Raw genomic sequence first — 23482 nt, forward strand, 5'->3', positions numbered from 1 at the left:
GTAGCATTTTTTATTCTCTTATAAATGATATATAGAAAATCTGGTTTGGATGGCAAACTACGGCGTCAGAAGGGTTTAAACTTGGCAACAACGCTGCGAACTCACAAAAAGTGACACAATTTCTTAATTGATAAATCTAAAAAAACTGAAACAGTTAGAAAATTCGTTCAAACTCCATTTTGTAGCATTTTACATTTTCTTTCCAGCGGTATATAAAAAATCTAGATTGGAGGCCAAATTACAGCATCACAAGGCTTCAAACCTAGCAACAACGCTGCAAACTCGCAAAAAGTGACCCAAATTTTAGAATTCAAATATCTCAAAAATTCAAATAGTTAGAAAATTCGTTCAACCAACATTTTGTAACATTTTTCATTCTCTTTCTAATAATATATAAAAAAAATAGATTGGAGTGCAAATTACAGCTTCACAAGGCTTCAAACCTAGCAAGAACGTTGCAAACTCGCAAAAAGTGACCCAAATTTTGGAATTCAAATATCTCAAAAACTCAAATAGTTAGAAAATTCGTTCAACCGACATTTTGTAGCATTTATCATCCTCTTTCTAATAATATATAAAAAGTCTATATTGGAGTGCAAATTACAGCTTCACAAAGCTTCAAACCAGGCAACATCGCTGCAAACTCACAAAAAGTGTCACAATTTTTTAATTAAAATATCTCAAAAACTAAAAAAGTTAGAAAATAAAAATTGTTAATGTATGTTGATAGGAAATAACCTGGTCAGTTAGTTAAAATTAAGTTATTTTTTATTTTCGTTTTTTCAGTTTGACACCCTGTATCTTCGTTATTGTTGACATTTCGAAAAAATTTTATTTAACCTTGAACCTTATTTTTTGAAGCCCTATTCGCAGGTAAAAGGAAAGCCCCAACTTTGGAATCACCCTGTATAATTCTTATAAGTTCATGTTTTACTTAATATTGGTTGAACAAAATGGAAAATATTAATTAAAGAGTCCTGAAGAAGTAGAAAAAACCCAAAACTCGATTAACTGGTATTTTTAAATGAATTTTGTACTAAAGGGTTATCTTAACAAATTAAAGCAATAAAAAACCCTTTCTCAAATGGAATAGTCTATAAATGGAAAAATTGGCCTAATTTCACCACGAGGATAATATTAAATCATCACCGAATTAAACGAATTACAGTAAATTGCATAAATCCCAATAACCACTCGATTCCGCCCCTGGATTGGGGGAGTTCCAAGAGTGGGATGGAAAACGTCGATCCGGGTGATTGTGTGACAAGGAGCGGGCGCACCAAGGGTGGACACCCCAGCGTACTGAAGAGAGACACCAAACTAGATCCTGACTAAGGGATGGTGGGAGCGAGACAGACGGCCAAAATACGGGGTTTTAGTGATAACAGAGGAACGATATCACATTTTAATGTCGTTAAAGTCACTTCTCAGTGGGCTTAGACGTAAGCCAGTCATATTTAGATTCGGTTTAACGTCGTAGTCCTGGGCCTAATTAAGTTTGTCACAGATATTAACAATATCAAGCGGCTTGATTGTTTAGATTTTGGCCGCGTTCGGGATAACGGACGTTTGGCTTTTTCGCGTGAATCGGGATAATTTCGAAATGGTTTTCGGAATGTGACGGATTCTTTTTTGAATTTTTGTGTTTAACGGTGTAGTGTACCGTGAAAGTGCTTCTTATTTCAATTAAGAGTAAGTTTAATAGCTTATTTGTCATTTGTTGTCAAGCTGGTGAAGGGGGGAATGAACGAAAATCTGTAACTTCTATGGCTCAATGTGTTTAATACTTTTGTAGTGTTTGTTGACTGAATTCAAAATTAGTTAACAGTTCTCATAATCTAATACTAAATAGTTAGTGGATTGGATCTTTGATAAACAAAGTTTCTAAACTAGTAAAGTCTTGCATGCTAATTTACCAAGATTATTCAAGTCCAGACAATTTTTCAAAAAACTCGTTTATAAGTCAAGATATTACATTCTTTTTCACAAACCATAAACCTGATTTAACCTAACCTATCTCTGAGGGAGATTTAAACACCTTAATCACTGATTTTTGAACGACTTTAAGTATAAACAATGATTTTTTCTTGTTCTTACAGTTTTTAATATATTTGCAAATTGTCATGATCTTCGGAAAAGTATTAGCAACCTAAAACAGCCATTTTGATGATCCTGAACTACTTAATTGCTTAGAACTGAGTATAGTTAGGAAAGATGGTTAAGTTTCATGCTTTAAAGCTTCATATAATGTTTAAATGCTGATGATGTTCCCACAAGGCAAAACAGGTTTATTAAATACATATTAAATCACTTGTAAGAGTATAAGAATTTCCGTTCTACAAAATTTATAAAGCAAATTACTTCAAAGAGCTTGATGATTGATTTCAAAATATTTTAGAGAACAGTCAGGAAAGTGTGAGATTTTTAGGATTCTTCTGCTTAATTAGTACCAATTTACAAAAACCATCAAATTCCTATCTAAATTGTACTTATTTCTATTTCAGATTTTCTGGATACTAACTTTCATCATTCATCGCTCAGACTGAAAAAAGTAATTAACCTAACCAAACTAGTTAAAAATTCACCCCCGTCGCAACATCAAATGTTAAATTAAGTGACGAAACTCGCAATCTCAGGGTGCCCTAAATGAACATTTCTCATTTGACGACAGTTTAGCACAGCCTCAAGTTGGATTTTAAGGGGGTTTCGTCCTGTTTGGGGGCGTTGGGCTCCTCGCCTGCCCCAACGGTCTCCACCGCCGGGGACGACCTCAGCCATCAGCAATTTAACATTTTCCCCGCCATTTTTTCGCGACAGCTCAACTTTAACGCTTGTCCTCAAGGCAAATCCATGATGGAAGATTTGCGGCCTAATTTAGTCGGTGTCGGCAATTTATTAGGTAGTAATTTGACACCCCCACCACTCTCATTTAGAGCTCAATTTTTGGAAAAATTGGGCTCTAAATGGGGGTGAAATAACTCATTCGATTTCCCGCAGGGGTTCAAGGTTTGCTGGACGATCATCATCAACATCTAACAGCATCCGCCAACGCCGACAAATCTAACCGGAAGTGCAATACTAGCGGAAGTTCCGCTGAAGATTTTAGCGCCCTGTATAGTGGATTACCTCATTCACACGACCATCATGGGAATCATACACCAGCCCATACGCCTCCAGCTCCATCCAGAACGATAACTGATCACACGGGTATGTTTGTCAAGTATATTTCTTCCAAATTAACTATAATAGGACAGTAGTACTAAATATCTTTACCAATCGTTGAATATGATGAATTGAATTATTCTAAATAAGAAAACCATTTGCTAACACAAATAAAAATCACTGGTCAGTAAGGCAAGGTGCTTTTATCCCTCCTAATTAAGATTACAGTCTAAATGTTGGTTGCTGCGTCCCTGCATAGAAAAGCACACATGTCAACTTTTCAAAAGGGCCAAGGGCCACAATATGTGAAATTGAGTGTTAACTAGACCACAGAGACAGCGAAGTTATTGTCCCTACGCATATGCTCGATCGCTAAGCACTGCAAATCCGCACTTCATTAGAACGCCCGTAGTCAGGGGGCCCTTTTTCATCCCCCATATGGGCATGGACAACACTAAGTGGGCTCTTTCATTCGCATTAAGGTGTTATTTAGGGATTAAGGGTCTACGCGCTGATTCTATAAAAGACAGTGATCATTTTTTGTAGACGGAGCTTTTAAAAAATTAAAACCGGAACCCCAAACAGCCAGCGGTTCGTCGTTGGGGGGTGCCGTGTCACCTGGGGGACCGTCTCACGCAGGTCACACGCCTACCACCGCCTCCTGTCCAACGCCGGCGCGGAGGCGGCATCGAACCACTTTTACACAAGAACAGTTGGCGGAACTGGAAGCGGCATTTGCTAAAAGTCACTATCCAGACATTTATTGTCGAGAAGAGTTGGCGAGGAGTACTAAATTAAATGAAGCAAGAATTCAAGTAAGTGAATAAAGGACTTTGTAATTGTATCATTATCATATTTTTGATAATTATGATGAACTAACTAAGATGTTTTTCAACTTGAGTAACAACGTTTTTAGTACAGTAATAATATATCAACCAAATTTACTCTTACTACTCTCAAAACACAGATCACCTGTTTTTTCACTTTTTCTATGAATTTTCGACAGAATGCCTATTGATAATAACGTTAGACTTTGCTATAATGGAAGACGAAATAAAGAGAAAAACAAAGACGAACGGTTTAGGCACGTTTTCCAGCAACAGAGAAACCGGGAAAGTCGGGGATGGTCGGAACGACCCTCGATTCCATCAAATGGATCCGTAACGAAGTTAGCTGTCCCTCGCAGCGCCTGGATAATCCGACGGCAACGGGGGGGATGGGCCAACTATATTGACGATGAAACGAATGAACGTCGTTTTCTTATCAAACATTCTCGTGACGTTTTGTGAAAACGTACTTGCAGCACGTTCCTTGCAAACCAAAAAAGACTCTGTGAGTCACATAATGTACCCAAAATAATAAACGACAGTTGGGCTGTCGCCCCCCTTATGGGGCTATACCACCCATCGCCACCCCTCCAGTTGCGTCTCTAATTCAATCAGAGATTTAGCCAGAGTCGACTGATGCCGTACTCTCTCTATGTCTCTGTAATTGTGTGCTTTGCTTGGCGTATATCTACTTTATGCCATTCCGTTCAGCCAGTCACTTTCATCTTTGGGTTTAAGATAAAAGCCCTAAATTAGTTCGGTGTGTGTGTGTGGGTTTTGTTCTCGTTCTGCTTTTGTTACGACCAACTGGAATAGAGGTTGCGAGGTTTTCGAAATCAAGGCAGTTTTCAACTTCTAGTTTTGTTAATGGATCTTTCTCTCTTCTCTTTTCACAATTATTTTAATAGAAGTCAGCGATTCAAACATCCAGTGGTCTCAGAACAGTAAACCATCAATCCATTCCAACTCTCCATACGCCTAAATTATCAAAAAAATTTTTTTAAACAAATGACCATCATATTCTCATAAATTATGACAAACAATGATTTGTTTAACACTCAAAATTTTTCAGGTTTGGTTTCAAAATCGCCGTGCCAAATATAGAAAACAGGAGAAACAACTACAAAAAGCGTTGGCTCCTAGTGTTTTACCTGGTTGTAATGGAGCAATGATGAGGAATATTTACCCTGGGGCAGCCAGAGGCTACCAGCCCTATCCCCATCCTACAGCAATTAATAGATATCCACAGGTAGGAATTTACTATACTAAAAAGTAGTGAAAACGTGAAAGGAAGGAAATTACCTAGCCTCGTAACTCTTCGGTAACCTAATATGTAAATTGCAATTAAACAGATCTTCAGGTAAACTCATTAAGCAAATTGGCTGAGGTCAAGCAGGTCGGCCTGCAATTAGTTTAGTCAGACCGCGTTTCCTGCGACGCTGGCCGTCGGGACGACGACGCCTCGCGACGCCAAAGCTATGCAAATCGGGTTTGAGGCTCCTGCTTACGGTCGCTTGTGTTATTAATTAATTAGTAATTTTAGGGTGAATTTTCTGCTTTAAATGGGAATATGAATAATTTACTTTTCTTTTTGGTATAAACCAGATTTTTAAACCAGAAATTATTTCTAGATGAGTACAAGTTCGTATCCAGGAATGGCCCAGTCCTTCTCCATGTCTCATTCAACAAACATGTCCTCAGTAACTGGAATGAGACAGGACGCAATGAGTAAGTATCTAAGTCAAAGTCCCCTCTTGTCTTAAGTTCTTAACTGAAATCAATTAACGAAAATTACCGGTTAATAATTAAGAAGTAAGCTTTCTTGGACTGTCAGGAAATGGAAAACGTCTCAGTAGACGCCCTTTAATTTGACTACGTCTTGAAAGCAATTTGCTCAAACCACATGTCATAAATTATTTTAAAAAGGAAATGAAGATTTTAATTAAGGTTTTCTTCTTTAATTTTGATTTCCTAGGTATGTCAGCAGAAGATGAATGGTACAACAAGAGCTTATCAGCCCTTCGGATGAATTCCACCCATCACCCAAATTTAGCGGCACCGATGCTTCAATACCAGACATAATGGATGTTTATCCGATTTTCCATTAGTTGCTGTACATTTTCGCGACATATTTATGAAACATGTATATGTTTACAGCTTTGTGTGATTTGAGTTGGGGTATCAAACAATGCTATGATAAATACAATTTATACCAAAGATTTTCCAAGGTGAATAGTATTCGTTTTAGTTATTTATTTAGATATTGTATAAAATTGATTCTACTGATGCTGAGAAACCTTAATGGTTGTATAGTAAAGTTTTGATAAGAGTGTCAATCAAATCAACACAATTTTAATTAGTTACTGAATAGTAAACTGTTATATAAATTATTAAAAAATGGTGTACGAAACAACGTCTTTTGTACAAAATCGGTATTTTAACCAAAAAAAAAAAAGAATACATGGTCTTAAAGGAGCACAAGCAGGTTCTTATAAACTGCTGAGTGCCTAAAAGATATGACTTCAATCACTTGGTACTAATAATTTTTGAACAGCTACATGACATATTAAGTTGAAAAAAAGAAAAATGGTACAACGATTAAGTAAAATTGAGTTTACAAATAGAAAACTTCTTATACCGGTACGTACGAAAATTGGACATCACTGTAAAAATTTTACATAAGAAAAAACGACGAACTTTTTTGTGCTATAATTATATATCGGTGTACTAATTTGCATTGTGTGATCGTACTTTCTAGATTTACTACTTAAAACCATTATTTATGTTATGTAAAGTTGTAAATAAACATGACCTAGTAAATAAACAAATAATTGAACTTCTAAAACGAGAAGCAATAAGGTTTTCTTACGGCCTATCCCTACTGGTCGGTTTCTTGATTTTTGTTTTGGTCAGTTCGTTGTAAATGTGTATTATGAAATAAAACTCTGAAACTATTATTGGAGAAATTCTTCTTTTATTTTATTCATAATAATAATTATATTTGCTTCAAATTCAACCAGACAATAATAATTACTAAATAAAAATCACAGATGGTTATTACCTTAATTAAACGAATCCTCTACTTATAGAATGTCTTTGATAAAATTACGACACTCTATTATAAGTTCACGTTACTCAAAGACCTTATTTACACAAACAAAAAAGTGAGTAACTGCAACAAGTGCAATAAACAATTAACCATAAAGTAAAAGAGAACCAAACTGTATGCCCCTAATAACAAAATCTATACAAAACCATATAAAAAATCAGTCTATTATTATTATATTTTTAAGGCAACTGTGTAGTAGTAATAGTGTAACAATTTAATCCATTTATTTACAGAGTTATGTACAAGTGCGTTGCCTGTACAGTGTCATGTTCTAGAGGATTTCAATATACCATTTGATAGGTTTGTGACTAAACAGAAAACCACCTGAAAGTTGATGTACAAGGTATCTCATTTTATACACTCCAATCTAAGTATATTGGGACACCCTGCACACTAACAAAAATAGGAACTACATTCTTGAAAAGTCCAGACATGGGACTATGATAATATTTACGGAAGACGACCTATGGTAAAAATTAATGGTTTTTTTGTGTGATTTCAAGCAATTAAAATATCACAACATGGCTTAAGGGAATGTTAATTAATTAAATTGTTCTAGTATTACGTTCACTAACTAAACCATGTCATCCGATAAAAAGGGACTTGGTTCAGTCATTGATTGGCTTGGATGCCCTGATTGGTCCAGGGTAGCCAACAGAAAGTATCCTAAAGGACGAGCTGTTGAGCTAGAAAAATATTCAGGTAAACACTTACCTAAGTTCCCCTTATGCTATACTTCCGGTCCCAAATCTTGAACCCCACTTTCCGCAATAGGAACAAACTTATCCTCAATTTGTACAAGAAGAATTGTTCTATCGACGTGAGATCGTTTGTTCGGGTCCCGGTGGCACGGAGTCCATTTATGGACAACAGGTCCTTCCATGCCAGTTTCCGGCACCCAATCCTTCCAATAGGAACGACCGCCCCGACATCGCATATATTCAGTCGGCCAGGAAACGTCGATTCTCCGGCCTAAATTAATGCAGTCGTACACCAAATTCGGATCTAAAATCTACACTCGATCATTATGAATGCCGACCAAGAAGTGATGGAAAACCTTGACTCGGGAGCCCAAAAACTCAGTTTCAGTCACGTTAAGGGCGTCCGTCTCATTCTTGTTTTGAACTTCATTAGATGAAGCCCGTTCATCTTTCTCCTTAAACAACCCAGTCAAACTGACTATGGTGGAACTGGTCGGTTTTCCTACTGACACTAAACTGCCCCTGTTACCTCCTAAAATTCATTGTATTATCGAATGCATACAGGATAACTAAAGTATACAAAAATCAAGTTGTAAGAAAGAAACAAACCTAAGGAAGTTCTGCTTAGACTAGACCCTCTACCAATACTGCCAGCGGATCTAAAACTGTCACTGGAACGCCTTGGACCCGCCGGAAAAGCCATCGGGGTCATAGCGTAAACACCTTCGTGACCCATGCTGATTTCTTCACGGGTCGAGGCCCCACTGGAGCAACCTTCAACGCATCTTTTGCGAATTCTATAAAAACGAATTTAATTATTTAGGCAAAAAATCACTCAGTGTAACTCACCGTCTGAATAAATCAAATACATAATTCCGGATTTTTTTCAAACTCACTGAACCTCCGACTAGGGAACAATACTGTTCGTTCGTGTCCGCGTAACTTGTGGTTAAAGGCGACACGTAAATAGGATATCCTATTGGCTGATCACAGGAAGAGTTGATTATGTTCCTTAATGCTTGTTTGGCGTTCTGAATACTCCCTAAAATACCACGGATCAATTAAATCCAGTGACAAAATCAAAAAAACAACCTCTTTCAGGGTTTCTGTTCCGTAAGTAGACTAACTCTTGTTGTTGGCCTGCCCATAAACCCCTCACACACTCTCTATTCACTTTAATTACTCGAAAACTTAAGTATCTTTTATTTAGCATTATAATTTTGTACTCGTCATTTCCTTCGTCAAACACGTGCCTAAAAACATTTACACAACTTTATAAAACTCCAATCGAGTTGAGTTTACATTACCTTAAAGCCAACAAACTAGGTGTGCCAGTCAAAACGGCGTTTCTCCAAGTTGGATCACCCTCATGACTTATAACCAATTCCTGTTCGTGTTTGCAAATCGCTTCATACAAAGCAGGTAGAATTTCATATTCGTCCGGAGTCATAAAATGATCCTGATGCAATTTGAGAGACATTCTTACTGCAGGAGCCACGACGGTCCTCAACAAATCCATATCAGTAAAGACCCACTCGTCTCGAGCGCACGTAATACGAAAATCGCCCTTAAATAGGGCATGAAGACCATAAAGGAAGAGTTCTACACTGCAGACCATGTTCTGAGATATTGCACCTAAAGTCCGACGACCTAGAAGACTCAGCGCAAAGCACAACAGAATAACACGTTGTTTTTTGGAAACGTTCCCACGTTTTTCTAGACAATAATGGATCCATTCTCCTAGAATTTCACTTTGTAGGCTTTCATTTTGTGACAATCCAGAAACCAATTACCGTGAACATGCATGAACATGGATTTTGTCATTCCGTTGTGCTTCATATCGTAGTCCTCGTCGATATTATAATTGAAAACCGGGTCCACGTCTACAAAATTGGGTTTCCAAATCCCGCGCAACGCTTTGTTGATGACATCAGAATTCAGCCATTCCTCCAATTTTGGAGAACGCATAGTGTAAAAAATGATACTCTTTACATAGTAAGAGACCAGCACTTTCCGGAATTCAAAAACTTGCAGCATAGAAACAACGCTATTATCCGATATACTGTAACCTTCTAGTATGTATTTGGCAGCCGTCACTTCCCAGGCTAACCATCGTTGATCGAAAGCCGCGTTTACGCTGAGAAAGTTGGGCAAATGCCCAGTATCAAAGCACAAGAATCCTACAAAATTTCAGTTGGTTTCAAAAATATTCACCACACACTTTGATAATCTTACCGTCATTGTCTTCAACTTCTTCAGTTATGGCTTCAACTTCGCGTTGTTGACAATAAGTGCCACGAAACTCCAAACCTCTAACTTGGAATGTTACGAGCCCATTACCAGTTTCAATTATGTGTACCAAACAGTTCAAATAATCCGAGGCCATGACAAATACGTCACCTTGGTTGACTATGCCCCATCTAGTTTAAACTTTTAGAATATACGAAAAAAAGTGGTATAAAGGTAAATTACCTTCCCAATGCTAAGTCTCCGCATAGAGAGTGTTGCAATGATCTGGTTAAATGTTCATAAAAAATAGAGTTCAAATTGTTGTCATCCGCTCCCAAATTTCGGTCCAAATGTGACGACAATGGTGTATTGCTAAACAATAATTTTCAATTTCAATAATTGAATTAATTTTTGACAAAACATGCTTTTCAAGATTTTTAAATAAATTAGAATAAATCTATTTAAAAAGTGTTTTTTAAAATTATTTTTAATACATTCTAATTTAGTTTAAAAAAACTGATTTGGTGCAACAAAATTTACAGATCAGTTAAAAATGTACTTTGAAACTTGAACACCCTGTAACTAGCATATTTTTGGGTGTTCAAGATGGTTCAACCACTTAAATTAACCGTCTTGACCTGCTCTTTCCAGAGGTGTAAAGCAAAAAATTCTATCCTAAAAATTGCGTACAGGGTGACCAAAAAACCGGAATTACTACACTTTTCATGCACCCCCTGTATAATAGCAGCACTGGCCGACATTAAAACGTTCAGTGATGGATTCAGAAGTTCTTTACGAACATTTTTGCTCTCCCGCAAATTTTTCGTAACTTTTACCGTTTCTAAGTTATTTAGGAAAAACTGATTTGGTGCAACAAATTAACAGATCAGTTAAAAATGTACTTTGAAACTTGAACACCCTGTAACTAGCATATTTTTGGGTGTTCAAGATGGTTCAACCACTTAAATTAACCGTCTTGACCTGCTCTTTCCAGAGGTGTAAAGCAAAAAATTCTATCCTAAAAATTGCTTACAGGGTGGCCAAAAAACCGGAATAACTACACTTTTCATGCACCCCCTGTATAATAGCAGCACTGGCCGACATTAAAACGTTCAGTGATGGATTCAGAAGTTCTTTACGAACATTTTTGCTCTCTCGCAAATTTTTCGTAATTTTTACCGTTTCTAAGTTATTTAGGAAAAACTGATTTGGTGCAACAAATTTACAAATCAGTTAAAAATGTACTTTGAAACTTGAACACCCTGTAACTAGCTTATTTTTGGGTGTTCAAGATGGTTCAACCACTTAAATTAACCGTCTTGACCTGCTCTTTCCAGAGGTGTAAAGCAAAAAATTCTATCCTAAAAATTGCGTACACGGTGGCCAAAAAACCGGAATCACTACACTTTTTATGCACCCCCTGTATAATAGCAGCACTGGCCGACATTAAAACGTTCAGTGATGGATTCAGAAGTTCTTTACGAACATTTTTGCTCTCCCGCAAATTTTTCGTAACTTTTACCGTTTCTAAGTTATTTAGGAAAAACTGATTTGGTGCAACAAATTTACAAATCAGTTAAAAATGTACTTTGAAAATTGAACACCCTGTAACTAGCTTATTTTTGGGTGTTCAAGATGGTTCAACCACTTAAATTAACCGTCTTGACCTGCTCTTTCTAGAGGTGTAAAGCAAAAAATTCTATCCTAAAAATTGCGTACAGGGTGGCCAAAAAACCGGAATCACTACACTTTTCATGCACCCCCTGTATAATAGCAGCACTGGCCGACATTAAAACGTTCAGTGATGGATTCAGAAGTTCTTTACGAACATTTTTGCTCTCCCGCAAATTTTTCGTAACTTTTACCGTTTCTAAGTTATTTAGGAAAAACTGATTTGGTGCAACAAATTAACAGATCAGTTAAAAATGTACTTTGAAACTTGAACACCCTGTAACTAGCTTATTTTTGGGTGTTCAAGACGGTTCAACCACTTAAATTAACCGTCTTGACCTGCTCTTTCCAGAGGTGTAAAGCAAAAAATTCTATCCTAAAAATTGCGTACAGGGTGGCCAAAAAACCGGAATAACTACACTTTTCATGCACCCCCTGTATAATAGCAGCACTGGCCGACATTAAAACGTTCAGTGATGGATTCAGAAGTTCTTTACGAACATTTTTGCTCTCCCGCAAATTTTTCGTAACTTTTACCGTTTCTAAGTTATTTAGGAAAAACTGATTTGGTGCAACAAATTTACAAATCAGTTAAAAATGTACTTTGAAACTTGAACACCCTGTAACTAGCTTATTTTTGGGTGTTCAAGATGGTTCAACCACTTAAATTAACCGTCTTGACCTGCTCTTTCCAGAGGTGTAAAGCAAAAAATTCTATCCTAAAAATTGCGTACAGGGTGGCCAAAAAACCGGAATCACTACACTTTTCATGCACCCCCTGTATAATAGCAGCACTGGCCGACATTAAAACGTTCAGTGATGGATTCAGAAGTTCTTTACGAACATTTTTGCTCTCCCGCAAATTTTTCGTAACTTTTACCGTTTCTAAGTTATTTAGGAAAAACTGATTTGGTGCAACAAATTAACACATCAGTTAAAAATGTACTTTGAAACTTGAACACCCTGTAACTAGCTTATTTTTGGGTGTTCAAGATGGTTCAACCACTTTAAATAAACCGTCTTGACCTGCTCTTTCCAGAGATGTAAAGCAAAAAATTCTATCTTAAAAATTGCGTACAGGGTGACCAAAAAACCGGAATTACTACACTTTTTATGCACCCCCTGTATAATAGCAGCACTGGCCGACATTAAAACGTTCAGTGATGGATTCAGAAGTTCATTACGAACATTTTTACTCTCGCGCAAATTTTTCGTAACTTTTACCGTTTCTAAGTTATTTAGGAAAAACTGATTTGGTGCAACAAATTTACAAATCAGTTAAAAATGTACTTTGAAACTTGAACACCCTGTAACTAGCTTATTTTTGGGTGTTCAAGATGGTTCAACCACTTAAATTAACCGTCTTGACCTGCTCTTTCCAGAGGTGTAAAGCAAAAAATTCTATCCTAAAAATTGCGTACAGGGTGGCCAAAAAACCGGAATCACTACACTTTTCATGCACCCCCTGTATAATAGCAGCACTGGCCGACATTAAAACGTTCAGTGATGGATTCAGAAGTTCTTTACGAACATTTTTGCTCTCCCGCAAATTTTTCGTAACTTTTACCGTTTCTAAGTTATTTAGGAAAAACTGATTTGGTGCAACAAATTAACACATCAGTTAAAAATGTACTTTGAAACTTGAACACCCTGTAACTAGCTTATTTTTGGGTGTTCAAGATGGTTCAACCACTTTAAATAAACCGTCTTGACCTGCTCTTTCCAGAGATGTAAAGCAAAAAATTCTATCTTAAAAATTGCGTACAGGGTGACCAAAAAACCGGAATTACTACACTTTTTATGCACCCCCTGTATAATAGCAGCACTGGCCGACATTAAAACGTTCAGTGATGGATTCAGAAGTTCATTACGAACATTTTTACTCTCGCGCAAATTTTTCGTAACTTTTACCGTTTCTAAGTTATTTAGGAAAAACTGATTTGGTGCAACAAATTTACAAATCAGTTAAAAATGTACTTTGAAACTTGAACACCCTGTAACTAGCTTATTTTTGGGTGTTCAAGACGGTTCAACCACTTAAATAAACCGTCTTGACCTGCTCTTTCCAGAGATGTAAAGCAAAAAATTCTATCTTAAAAATTGCGTACAGGGTGACCAAAAAACCGGAATTACTACACTTTTTATGCACCCCCTGTATAATAGCAGCACTGGCCGACATTAAAACGTTCAGTGATGGATTCAGAAGTTCTTTACGAACATTTTTGCTCTCCCGCAAATTTTTCGTAACTTTTACCGTTTCTAAGTTATTTAGGAAAAACTGATTTGGTGCAACAAATTAACAGATCAGTTAAAAATGTACTTTGAAACTTGAACACCCTGTAACTAGCATATTTTTGGGTGTTCAAGATGGTTCAACCACTTAAATAAACCGTCTTGACCTGCTCTTTCCAGAGATGTAAAGCAAAAAATTCTATCTTAAAAATTGCGTACAGGGTGACCAAAAAACCGGAATTACTACACTTTTTATGCACCCCCTGTATAATAGCAGCACTGGCCGACATTAAAACGTTCAGTGATGGATTCAGAAGTTCATTACGAACATTTTTACTCTCGCGCAAATTTTTCGTAACTTTTACCGTTTCTAAGTTATTTAGGAAAAACTGATTTGGTGCAACAAATTTACAAATCAGTTAAAAATGTACTTTGAAACTTGAACACCCTGTAACTAGCTTATTTTTGGGTGTTCAAGACGGTTCAACCACTTAAATAAACCGTCTTGACCTGCTCTTTCCAGAGATGTAAAGCAAAAAATTCTATCCTAAAAATTGCGTACAGGGTGGCCAAAAAACCGGAATCACTACAATTTTCATGCACCCCCTGTATAATAGCAGCACTGGCCGACATTAAAACGTTCAGTGATGGATTCAGAAGTTCTTTACGAACATTTTTGCTCTCCCGCAAATTTTTCGTAACTTTTACCGTTTCTAAGTTATTTAGGAAAAACTGATTTGGTGCAACAAATTTACAAATCAGTTAAAAATGTAGTTTGAAAATTGAACACCCTGTAACTCGTTTATTTTTGAGAGTTCAAGGAGGTTGTACCACTCAAATTAACCGTCTTGAGCTGCTCTTTCGAGTAGTGTTGAAAAGAAAAATCTATCTTAAAAATTGCGTACAGGTTGAACAAAAAACCTAAACCATTAAATTTTTCTTACACACCTAGTACACTGAAGCAATTACGTTCCTGCAAACTGATTTTTTGAGAAAAATAAGTTTACTATTTATGTGCTTTTTTTACAATTTCAGTACTTTTTAATCCGGACTCTATTCATCACTATAGTATATTCACTTTGAAACGTACCTATGATCCACTCGACGAGTGTTGTAATCCCTCTCCCAAAATTTGACGGGCCTCACATATGAAGTAAAAAAAATCGCACTACCTAAAAAGGGATTCAAAGGACTGGAAAACAAAGCAGACAATGCGGCTTGAGTGAACAACATAACGGAATGAGGTACGGAAAAAGGTTGGGCGAAAGCGTGAAAAGCTGAGCCCCACGTGATTTGCCAAGGGGCTATGTAGGTGATCACAAATTGGATCTGCAACAACTCTAATAATAAGCATCTTTAAACCTAAACAATAGTTTAAGTTACCTTTAAAATAAACTCGTAAATTTTGTAGTAAGCTATGCTAACAAAAAAATACATAAAGAGGAACGTCTGGTCTAAGTAATGAAAGTCGTATTTTGCTACCAAAGCTGTGAAGGTAACAATCAGGTACTGAGAATTTTGGTTTGAGTAACTGTTGCGCAGAAACTTCATTCCGCATATCACTGATATGAATGATCCTAAAATCTGAATCTTTTAAATTGTGCTCTGAATGTTAAAACAGAAATTACCTAACACAGGGCCGTACTTCCGGACAATTTGAGGAGAATCAGCAGTCAAAATTGCTATTACCACCAAAGGATACAAAATGTTTCGTTCAAAAAAAGCCAAGTAAACATAAACCTAAAAAATACTAACCTAAGACAAACAAAAGTGAAGCAGACAAGTCACATACCTTCTCAAACCACATAATTCGAGCCGGCTGTCGAATTTGGTATTGCAAATGTTCGTGACTACGTAGAATTGGTCGGGCAATACAAGTCCAGGGCAGCTGTTTACGCATATGGGGAATGATGTAGTGTAAAATTAAACCCAAACCAGCTGCTATCGACCATAGTACTGTGCAAAGTTCAGGTTGTAGTACCGTGAAAACTGTACTGGCGTGTAGAGAAAATACAGCAATACCTGATAGTTTCAGTGTAGTGTTTTGTCACAAAACTCAGTTGCTCAAACTTACCAATCACGATACATAAAATTAAGTCGTTTTTCAGTCTGGCATTCACAGTATCTTGCAATTTTTTAGGTAATGGATCCAAGTGGTCATCTTTAGCACTGGAATCTTCAGCAGTATTTTCACCTAAAATCACACATTAACCTTGAAACCTATAAACACGTCATTGAAACAACCTTTCTTCATTTCGGAATTAACCTCGCCCTCTTCAACTTTCCTGGATGTGTCTAATTCTTTCTCGTTTTGATGTTCTCCGTGCAATTCAGGCAACCACAAGTGCTTCTTCAGTAAATTGAATATATGAACCGGATCAGTGGCACTCCGACTCAGATGATAACACACGCACACCAAACAGGCTAAGAAAATCGAAAAAAGCACATGCTGTGAGCTTTTCTCCTCACTTAGACCGCCATAGGCGAGTCCACTGAGCACTATAAGAGCCAGTATTGAGCGGAAGACGCAGTAAAACGACCCAACTAGGTTACACATCGCGTTTCCGCCGAACAAATGGATATCCGCCTGTTCCAGAAAGTACATTAAAAAAGTGTTGATCTGCGGAAACAGTCCGAGAGAAAATAACAATGGAAAAAACAGAATAAAAGTTCCTAAGAAGTCTCTAGCTAGAGCGAGAAATGAGTTTTTGTTCTCAACATTTAAATGCAACACAATAACTAGAAGACAGAACAAACAAAAGTAAATAGGTCTGGAATATGCGATAAGTCGGTTAAAACCGTGAGTTGGCGAGGCGGCGTCCGGTTGAACACTTTTGATCAACGAATATTGAGCACTGGCCATTACAAAACAAAACACAAAAGCCAACAGGTCTTGATAGAAATTTAAATATAAAAGAGTGGCGCCTAGGATTGAGACTAAAACGCCTAAAATCACAGAAAGACACGTTTCGGTGACTGTTAAATTACGATCCAGTATTGCCAATAACCCCAGTCGGTCTAATGTTAGTTTCCAAGGTAACAGTTTCACTTTGTAGTAGTTTTTAGTGCGTGTTTTATTTTCGTTACTGCTCACTTTAATAAACCTGTAAATTACATTGTTATTAATGCTAAAAAACCAAACAATGAACTCACCTTAATTGAGTTTTAGTGGGTGTTCCGCTACCGCCTTCCCGATTACCCAACATAATAATTTCGGGATTATCGGGATTGGCCGCGGTTGCAATATCCCTGAGGGCAAACAAAGTGACGTCTTCTTGCGGTGTTGTATGTCTTCGGCGTGCTAAAGCATCCCAATCTTGGGCGTGTCGGAATAAATGACGTCCCACCGTATCTCTAAAGTCAGGTCTATGTTCCCTGATAAATCAAACTTTGTATGACTTTACCAACAAAAATAACTGTATTCATAATTTAATTCAATAAAAGGGTCTAACCTAAGTTGTACAGATTCCTGACCGATACTAGGTCTGCTGTTATTTCTAGAACCCATAACAGTTGAGGTAGAAGTGGCTTCGATGCTATCATTACTGCCCCAAGGGTTACTATTCACAGCTGCCGTTTTGTTGGTACTATCCAAACCGGTTCTACGATGTCTTGGACGTTTTTCGGTCGATGCGCTTACACCCAACGGATCTAAACTGATCGCTTTATCACCCCCTGAAACCAAAAATGTGTTGTTGTCAGTTCCAACTTTACAAAAGAGCCAAATATCGTATTCTCAGACTTGCCTACCAATTGTAACTATCCTGTAACTACTTAGATCTCAGTCACTTCTAAGGATTGAAACATTGTTAAACAGGACAATTGAGCATGATTTAATCTTACTTTATAAGATTATAAAACCATTACTTAATTACAAAAGGAAGGGAATGACACGTGGAGACGACTGCGTGTCATTCCCTTCCTTTTGTACTTGTACAACTCCACTGAAAGATTATGGACTACTACTTGTTTTTCATTACTTAATTGTTCTGAACTACTCTCAGAGATTTCATTACATGTATCATCCAAAATCACTCCGTTCCACAGAACGAACTACGGCGTAAATTGCTTTCTGACTAGAGTTTTATCTCTGGCCAACGGAAAACCTGAGCCGGATTATTCTTTCGAAACTTTGGTACAGTTTAAGAGACAGATCAAGAATTTACAGATAAATGTTGTAATCATAAAATAAATATAAAATCACCTATTATTACAGCTAACGGCCATATTACTGAACCCAAAAACGACATAAAATATCGGGGAGTGACTATTGACAAAAAATTAAAATTTACGAAACATTAGAACTGAAATTATCAGAAGGACAAAACACTTTAGATCACTAACGTACAAAAACAAAGGAATAAGTACTAAAACAGTCACGACAATTTATAAATCCATCTGAAGACCTCTGCTAGATTATGGAAATGTATTGAGGATGAATGTTACTGAGAAAACCAAACAATACATACAGACAAATTGCACTAAGACTAATTACAAAAATTAGAAATCCCAATAATCCATCCAACAAACTGCTTTATAAACGCACACAAATGACAAAAATTTCAGAAAGACTGCTACAAATTCAAACTAAATGGAAAAACAACCCTAACAACTGGACTATACTTGACCCTCTTTGTCTAAGAAGACAAACGAGACATTTCCAATTTTCCTTTTCCTCCTGCACCCTATTGGAACAACTTAGATGTTAACTTTTTTCTTGTAACTATTACTGTTAATTTTGTTTCTCTATGTAATGTAACACGGGCAGAAAGACCAATTGGTCGATAGCCCATTCTTTGAGAGTAAAGATTGTTTATTGTGAAGTTAAATTGCTTTCACTAGGATCACCTTTTTTTCAAAAGGGTTATGTCCTTTATTGTTTATTTTTTATAGTCTAGTTTGTTTGTTAGCACATGCCGTAAATAAATAAATTAACTAGAATCTCTCCGCTAAATTAAACTCTTTTGAATTTAACTTACCTTTTTCATCAAATGTATAAGTGATCCAGTTGCCGTGTTCGTCCACAAAACAATGCACGGCACCATCACTTGTATCATTGAAATTTTTAGCCGTGTGTGTTCCTTGACTGGATGATAAAGTTTGGGCGATTGCGTTCTCCCGTTTAGCTCCGCTGGCTCGTCTAATACCGTTTCTGACACGTCTCAGTCGATTTCTTTGAGTAGACCTTGGTGAACTTTCTGTAACACACCAAGAATAAGCTCAAAAATAATACAACGTTGCCTGGAACACGTGATTTTACTAACCAAATGCTCTTAAATAAATTGTTACATACCAGAAACCCAACTGGCAGTCAGTAGATCTCTCCTAGGATTAAGGAATGCGGAAAGTAAAGGTGGAGCTGGAGGTAACAAAGAACTTAGTTCGTTATTAGATCCACTTGAAGAAGCTTCCTCACTCTTAGCTTGGGTTTGTTTCAAGGCATCTTTAAAAAACCACACTTTTAGTACTTTGAAAAAGTTTGTGGTTCATTCAACTGACCTCTGATAGCTGTGTGTGGCGTGTTTTCCTTACTTTTTGCCGCAGCATCCAAATCTTCTAAACTAGACTCCGGACTGTCTCTAATTTGTCCGGTTTGAGTAATTTTGTTCTCTTTAGCAGAGTTGTTTCTCTCCAAGTCGGATTTACATCTACTGCACGCTTTGCATTTTTCCGATTCGCTTTTAGGCGTTTTGCGTTCGTGCTCTTTCGAGTAGCTCAGTACTTTTTTGGGAATGGCACCTAAACTGCGTACCGCCGGCACGGTTTCTTGTAACACTTTGCTCACATCTTGTTCAAGTGAAATGGTCGTTGTGCTTGACCATTCGTTGTCGTTTTTTAAAGGCTCTAATAATTAAATAAGTAAAATCAAAATTTACTAGAATCTTTCTTGCAAATTACCTTTTCGATGTAACAGTCTATTAGTTCCCAAACTTGAATCATTTGCTTCAAACAGCTGATCCAAATCCAATTGTACCAAAGAAGAAAAATTTCCATTCCTGGGAGCTATGGTATCACTTTTTCGTCTTTTGTACTTTTTTACATTCTTTTTCCGGACTATACTAGGACCGCTCCTATGTCTGCAAGGCAAATCTGAAGTACTGCCCTCCCACTCAGGTCTAGGACCTTCAGTTATGCTCTCAACTTTTTTGCTAGTTGGCAAACCAGAACTTTGAGCCCCTTCTTGTTCATTTACACTTAATTCAGCCATTTTAATTTTCATACTCTCCTGGAAATTTAAGGTTACGAGGCAAAAAAAACATTGTACAGACATGGCTACCTGATAGTCATCGCTAGAACAGGACAAATTCGAGCATTGGCTTAGATTTTTATCAGTGGAGTCATTATCCGAATAATCGTTTTGAGTATGTGGTGTCAGTTTAATCGGCACTGGATCAGAACGGTTCTGGTCTTTCCATATGGCACTGCGGGCGTCTGGTTCTTCGGACTTTCGAACTTTGGGGTGAGGATAAGGCACTTTTTTTATTTTTTCGAACTTAACGCAGAGTAAAGGCGAGTGGCTTCCTAATTGGGAACGACTTGCGTTATACTCTCGCGATTTGTTTTTAAATTTACAGGATGGTTCAACCAGTAATTTTGTAAAAAGTAGTTAAAACAACGTTTTTTTTTGTCAAGGGATATTAAGAAAATTTTTGAGATGCAAACTGATTGTGGTTTTATATTAATATACAACGTATACCTTGATTTGCTTCATCAAAATCGGAATCTGATCCTTGAGCAAGCGAATCCACGTCAGTATCAGGACCGTGAGACGTTTGATGTTCGTCAGATTGTTCCGCTATCGGATATACAATCTCTGAACCTTAAAAGTTAGAAAAATGTTAACAATAAAAAAGCAAAACTACATTGAAATAAAATTGCAAAGTTATTCACCATCTAAAAAGAGTCCAACGGCAATCAAAACAATAACATTAAATTATTACTAATTAATTACTGTGAAATCGTTATTGTCATCATTTCCATGAAATTAATTGTATGTGTTCTTATCATATTAACGTGACCCTAAATTACCCATTCATGTCTATCACTTAACATAATAATAACACTTAGATAAAAAAAATCTTAAAAATTGACCAACTTTGCAAGGTCTGTTAGAAAAAACGTGGTAATATTATACAGTTATTTCCTTATAAGACTACATTTGTATAAATAAACTTACCATAATACCGACACAAATTTAAATGCTGATTTCTTGTCAAACAAGTACTGGGAGGTGGCAATGGATTCTTGTTTGTTTTACAACCAATCACCTCTAGACTGTTAGTATTGGCAGGAATGGCGGGAGGAGCGCAACAAGTCTCCAAAGCAGTAGACTTAAATCTCCTTACGTCGGCATTTTTTGGTCGCAAATATAATCCTTCAAAGTTCAACGCGTGATCCTGATTCTTGTCAAAATACCCCAATTCTACACTGGACGTGGGTTTCATTTCGGTCATCATAGCATTAGGGGCACGAGGAAGATAATCTAAACTGTTGTTCGTAAAAACTGAATGTCTGAGAGTTTTTTCCATGTGCGTTGAATCTAATGGAAATGACTCCTGCTCTAAGATGAGATCTGCGTCTTTTTCCAACGAATCTGCATCTCTGTGCAGCCGTTTAGTCTCTTTGCCGCTTACAGAAAATGGGGGTTCACTATGACCTTTAACCAACTTGGGTTTTAAATCCTTACTACGCAAAGGGGGGGCAAAATGAATACAGCCATCTTCATCCTGCTTAATTTCAATTGATTCGCTACTGGCTGATGAGTTTTTTCTGTGCACATCTGCTTTCAAATCTATAATTATAGCAGTAGAGACAAATTCAGCATTAAAATGAGGGAATAAACTCACCAATGGTACTGCTATCGTTTTGAGTACCACCCACTGCGCCCTCTAGTTGTTCAGAGCCTAAACTCTCTGTGCTAGGACGAGGCGCATCACATGGAAGTAAAACTAGAGCTTCAAGACCCAGTGGATTATCTGCTTGAGTTTTATTAGTGGAGAGATCTTGTAGTTCAATAGCTTCATTGGACCTGAAGAACAATTAAAAAATCAAGTTTATAAATGTGGGTTTTTTGTAATTTTGTCCATTTATAGTTTGAACAAAAGTAACTTCAATGTTTACCCAAGTGTGGGCTAAAAAGTTGATCATTTCACACTAAAGTTGTAAAATGAATTCCTCAATGGTTAACCAATAGTTTTTTTATTAAATTTAATACTACTTACTAACTAATTTTTGTTAAATGGTCATTTAAGAGGATCTTTTAACTGTCATTTCATTCTACTTTTCTCACAAACATTTAATCACATGACTAAACTGTCAAAAGTAACACCTTTTCCAGTAACTTTGGCAACTGTGTTTTCCATATTTCAGTGCTTTATTTATTGAATAATTCAACAAAATGTTATGTTTTCAATGTGACAAACCATTTAAAAAAATATAGAACATGCTGTGTGTCTACCATTACCACCATCACCACAAAGATGAGTCCAAATTACTTGACATACCTAGACACAATAGCAACATTGCCAATTTGAATTACTTTACCACTCTTAACAGACAAATCTTGAAGCTCAATGGCTTCTGGCTCCCTAAAATGCATAAATTCACTAAGCCTGAACAGGACGAATAGCAAACAAACTTTATTTGATTATCATCAATGAAAATAAATACACAAAAATAGACAAACACATTCTTTATTAGTAGATGAAGAACTATTACCTATACCTTTTTATATTAATCTCTGCATCCTTGTCTTCAACTGTCTCAGTGATACATTCTTTAGTATCATAGATATGATGCAGGAAATAATTACCAAACTTGATTCCTCCAAGTCCAATAGCCACAAAAATGCAGTAAGTGTACCATATAAATTCACTTGGAGGAAAATACTGGAAAACAACAATCACAGTTCACAAATAACTTCTGCTTCATATATTAGGTTGTATACTTACCACATAACAGCTAAATGGTAAACAAAGTAAAAACAGCCACACATACAAATGAAAGGTGTTGCAAAACAGGGTCTGACTGGGATCATAGAACCAACCACCTGTGATTGAGGCCCAAACACCTTGCCTAATGATTTCTAGTGTTTGAGAACCCATGGATTGTTCTTCCCACATATTAGTTGACCACCATATCAAAAATTATCCCTTGTCGGTTTCAGTGCAGTCTCAAATACCCAAAAGACATGTGTTTTGAAGGTTTCTCCAATTTTAGGTCAGTTCAATTCCAAACTTAACAGTAGGCTACATAAGTAAATAAACATTCTAAGGGTATCACGCACTAGGATTACTTGTCTGTATTGTGCTCCTTCTCATCATGGATAATTGGAACGTATTTATTGAAACGAAAATAAACTAAAACTAGATTATTCTGTGTTTGTCATTCCTATGTAATTTTTTTCTTGGAAGCTATTTGTTTATCAGCTGATTTTGTCAGAACCAAAGTTATGTGACAGACGGCGTCATCCGTCAATAATTTTTGGGCCATTCCATTTGGGACAAGGGGTGTGCACCTTTATCGGTTTATCCTCCCCTCCATTTTATCTT

General features: G+C 36.8%; 2 protein-coding genes across 8 annotated transcripts; one reads left to right on the forward strand and one right to left on the reverse strand.

Annotated features, from left to right (window-relative positions):
• The first annotated feature begins 1425 nt into the window (after positions 1-1425).
• LOC145736049 (homeobox protein unc-42) lies at positions 1426-7211 on the forward strand. Its single transcript, XM_081990272.1, has 7 exons — positions 1426-1692; positions 2505-2899; positions 2998-3207; positions 3709-3977; positions 5062-5238; positions 5621-5717; positions 5965-7211. The coding sequence occupies exons 2-7, from the start codon at positions 2851-2853 to the stop codon at positions 6069-6071; spliced, it is 909 nt and encodes a 302-aa protein (XP_081846398.1). The 5' UTR covers positions 1426-1692; positions 2505-2850; the 3' UTR covers positions 6072-7211.
• On the reverse strand, positions 6944-23377 carry pcx (pecanex). 7 transcript variants are annotated; one of them, XM_081990259.1, is made up of 30 exons: positions 23227-23377; positions 22883-23167; positions 22650-22819; positions 22436-22519; positions 21779-21960; positions 21109-21723; positions 20629-20751; positions 20209-20453; positions 19830-20157; positions 19431-19775; positions 19225-19374; positions 18911-19129; positions 17384-17606; positions 17085-17306; positions 16176-17035; positions 16006-16125; positions 15724-15953; positions 15560-15671; positions 15315-15508; positions 15022-15260; positions 10272-10400; positions 10035-10219; positions 9593-9979; positions 9107-9539; positions 8892-9052; positions 8649-8841; positions 8409-8596; positions 8156-8331; positions 7813-8110; positions 6944-7764 (listed from the first exon to the last, which is right to left on the reverse strand). In XM_081990259.1, the coding sequence occupies exons 2-29, from the start codon at positions 23051-23053 to the stop codon at positions 7829-7831; spliced, it is 6966 nt and encodes a 2321-aa protein (XP_081846385.1). In that variant the 5' UTR covers positions 23054-23167; positions 23227-23377; the 3' UTR covers positions 6944-7764; positions 7813-7828. The 7 variants fall into 7 exon arrangements, with proteins under 7 accessions (XP_081846385.1, XP_081846387.1, XP_081846388.1 ...); XM_081990261.1 differs by having other exon boundaries at positions 22656-22819; positions 22883-23367; XM_081990262.1 differs by having other exon boundaries at positions 20209-20384; positions 22883-23367.
• Between the last annotated feature and the right edge of the window lie 105 nt (positions 23378-23482).

This window comes from Ips typographus, linkage group LG11 (assembly GCF_016097725.1).
Source record: "Ips typographus isolate SLU linkage group LG11, UJ_Ityp_2.0, whole genome shotgun sequence".
NCBI lineage: Eukaryota > Metazoa > Arthropoda > Insecta > Coleoptera > Curculionidae > Ips > Ips typographus.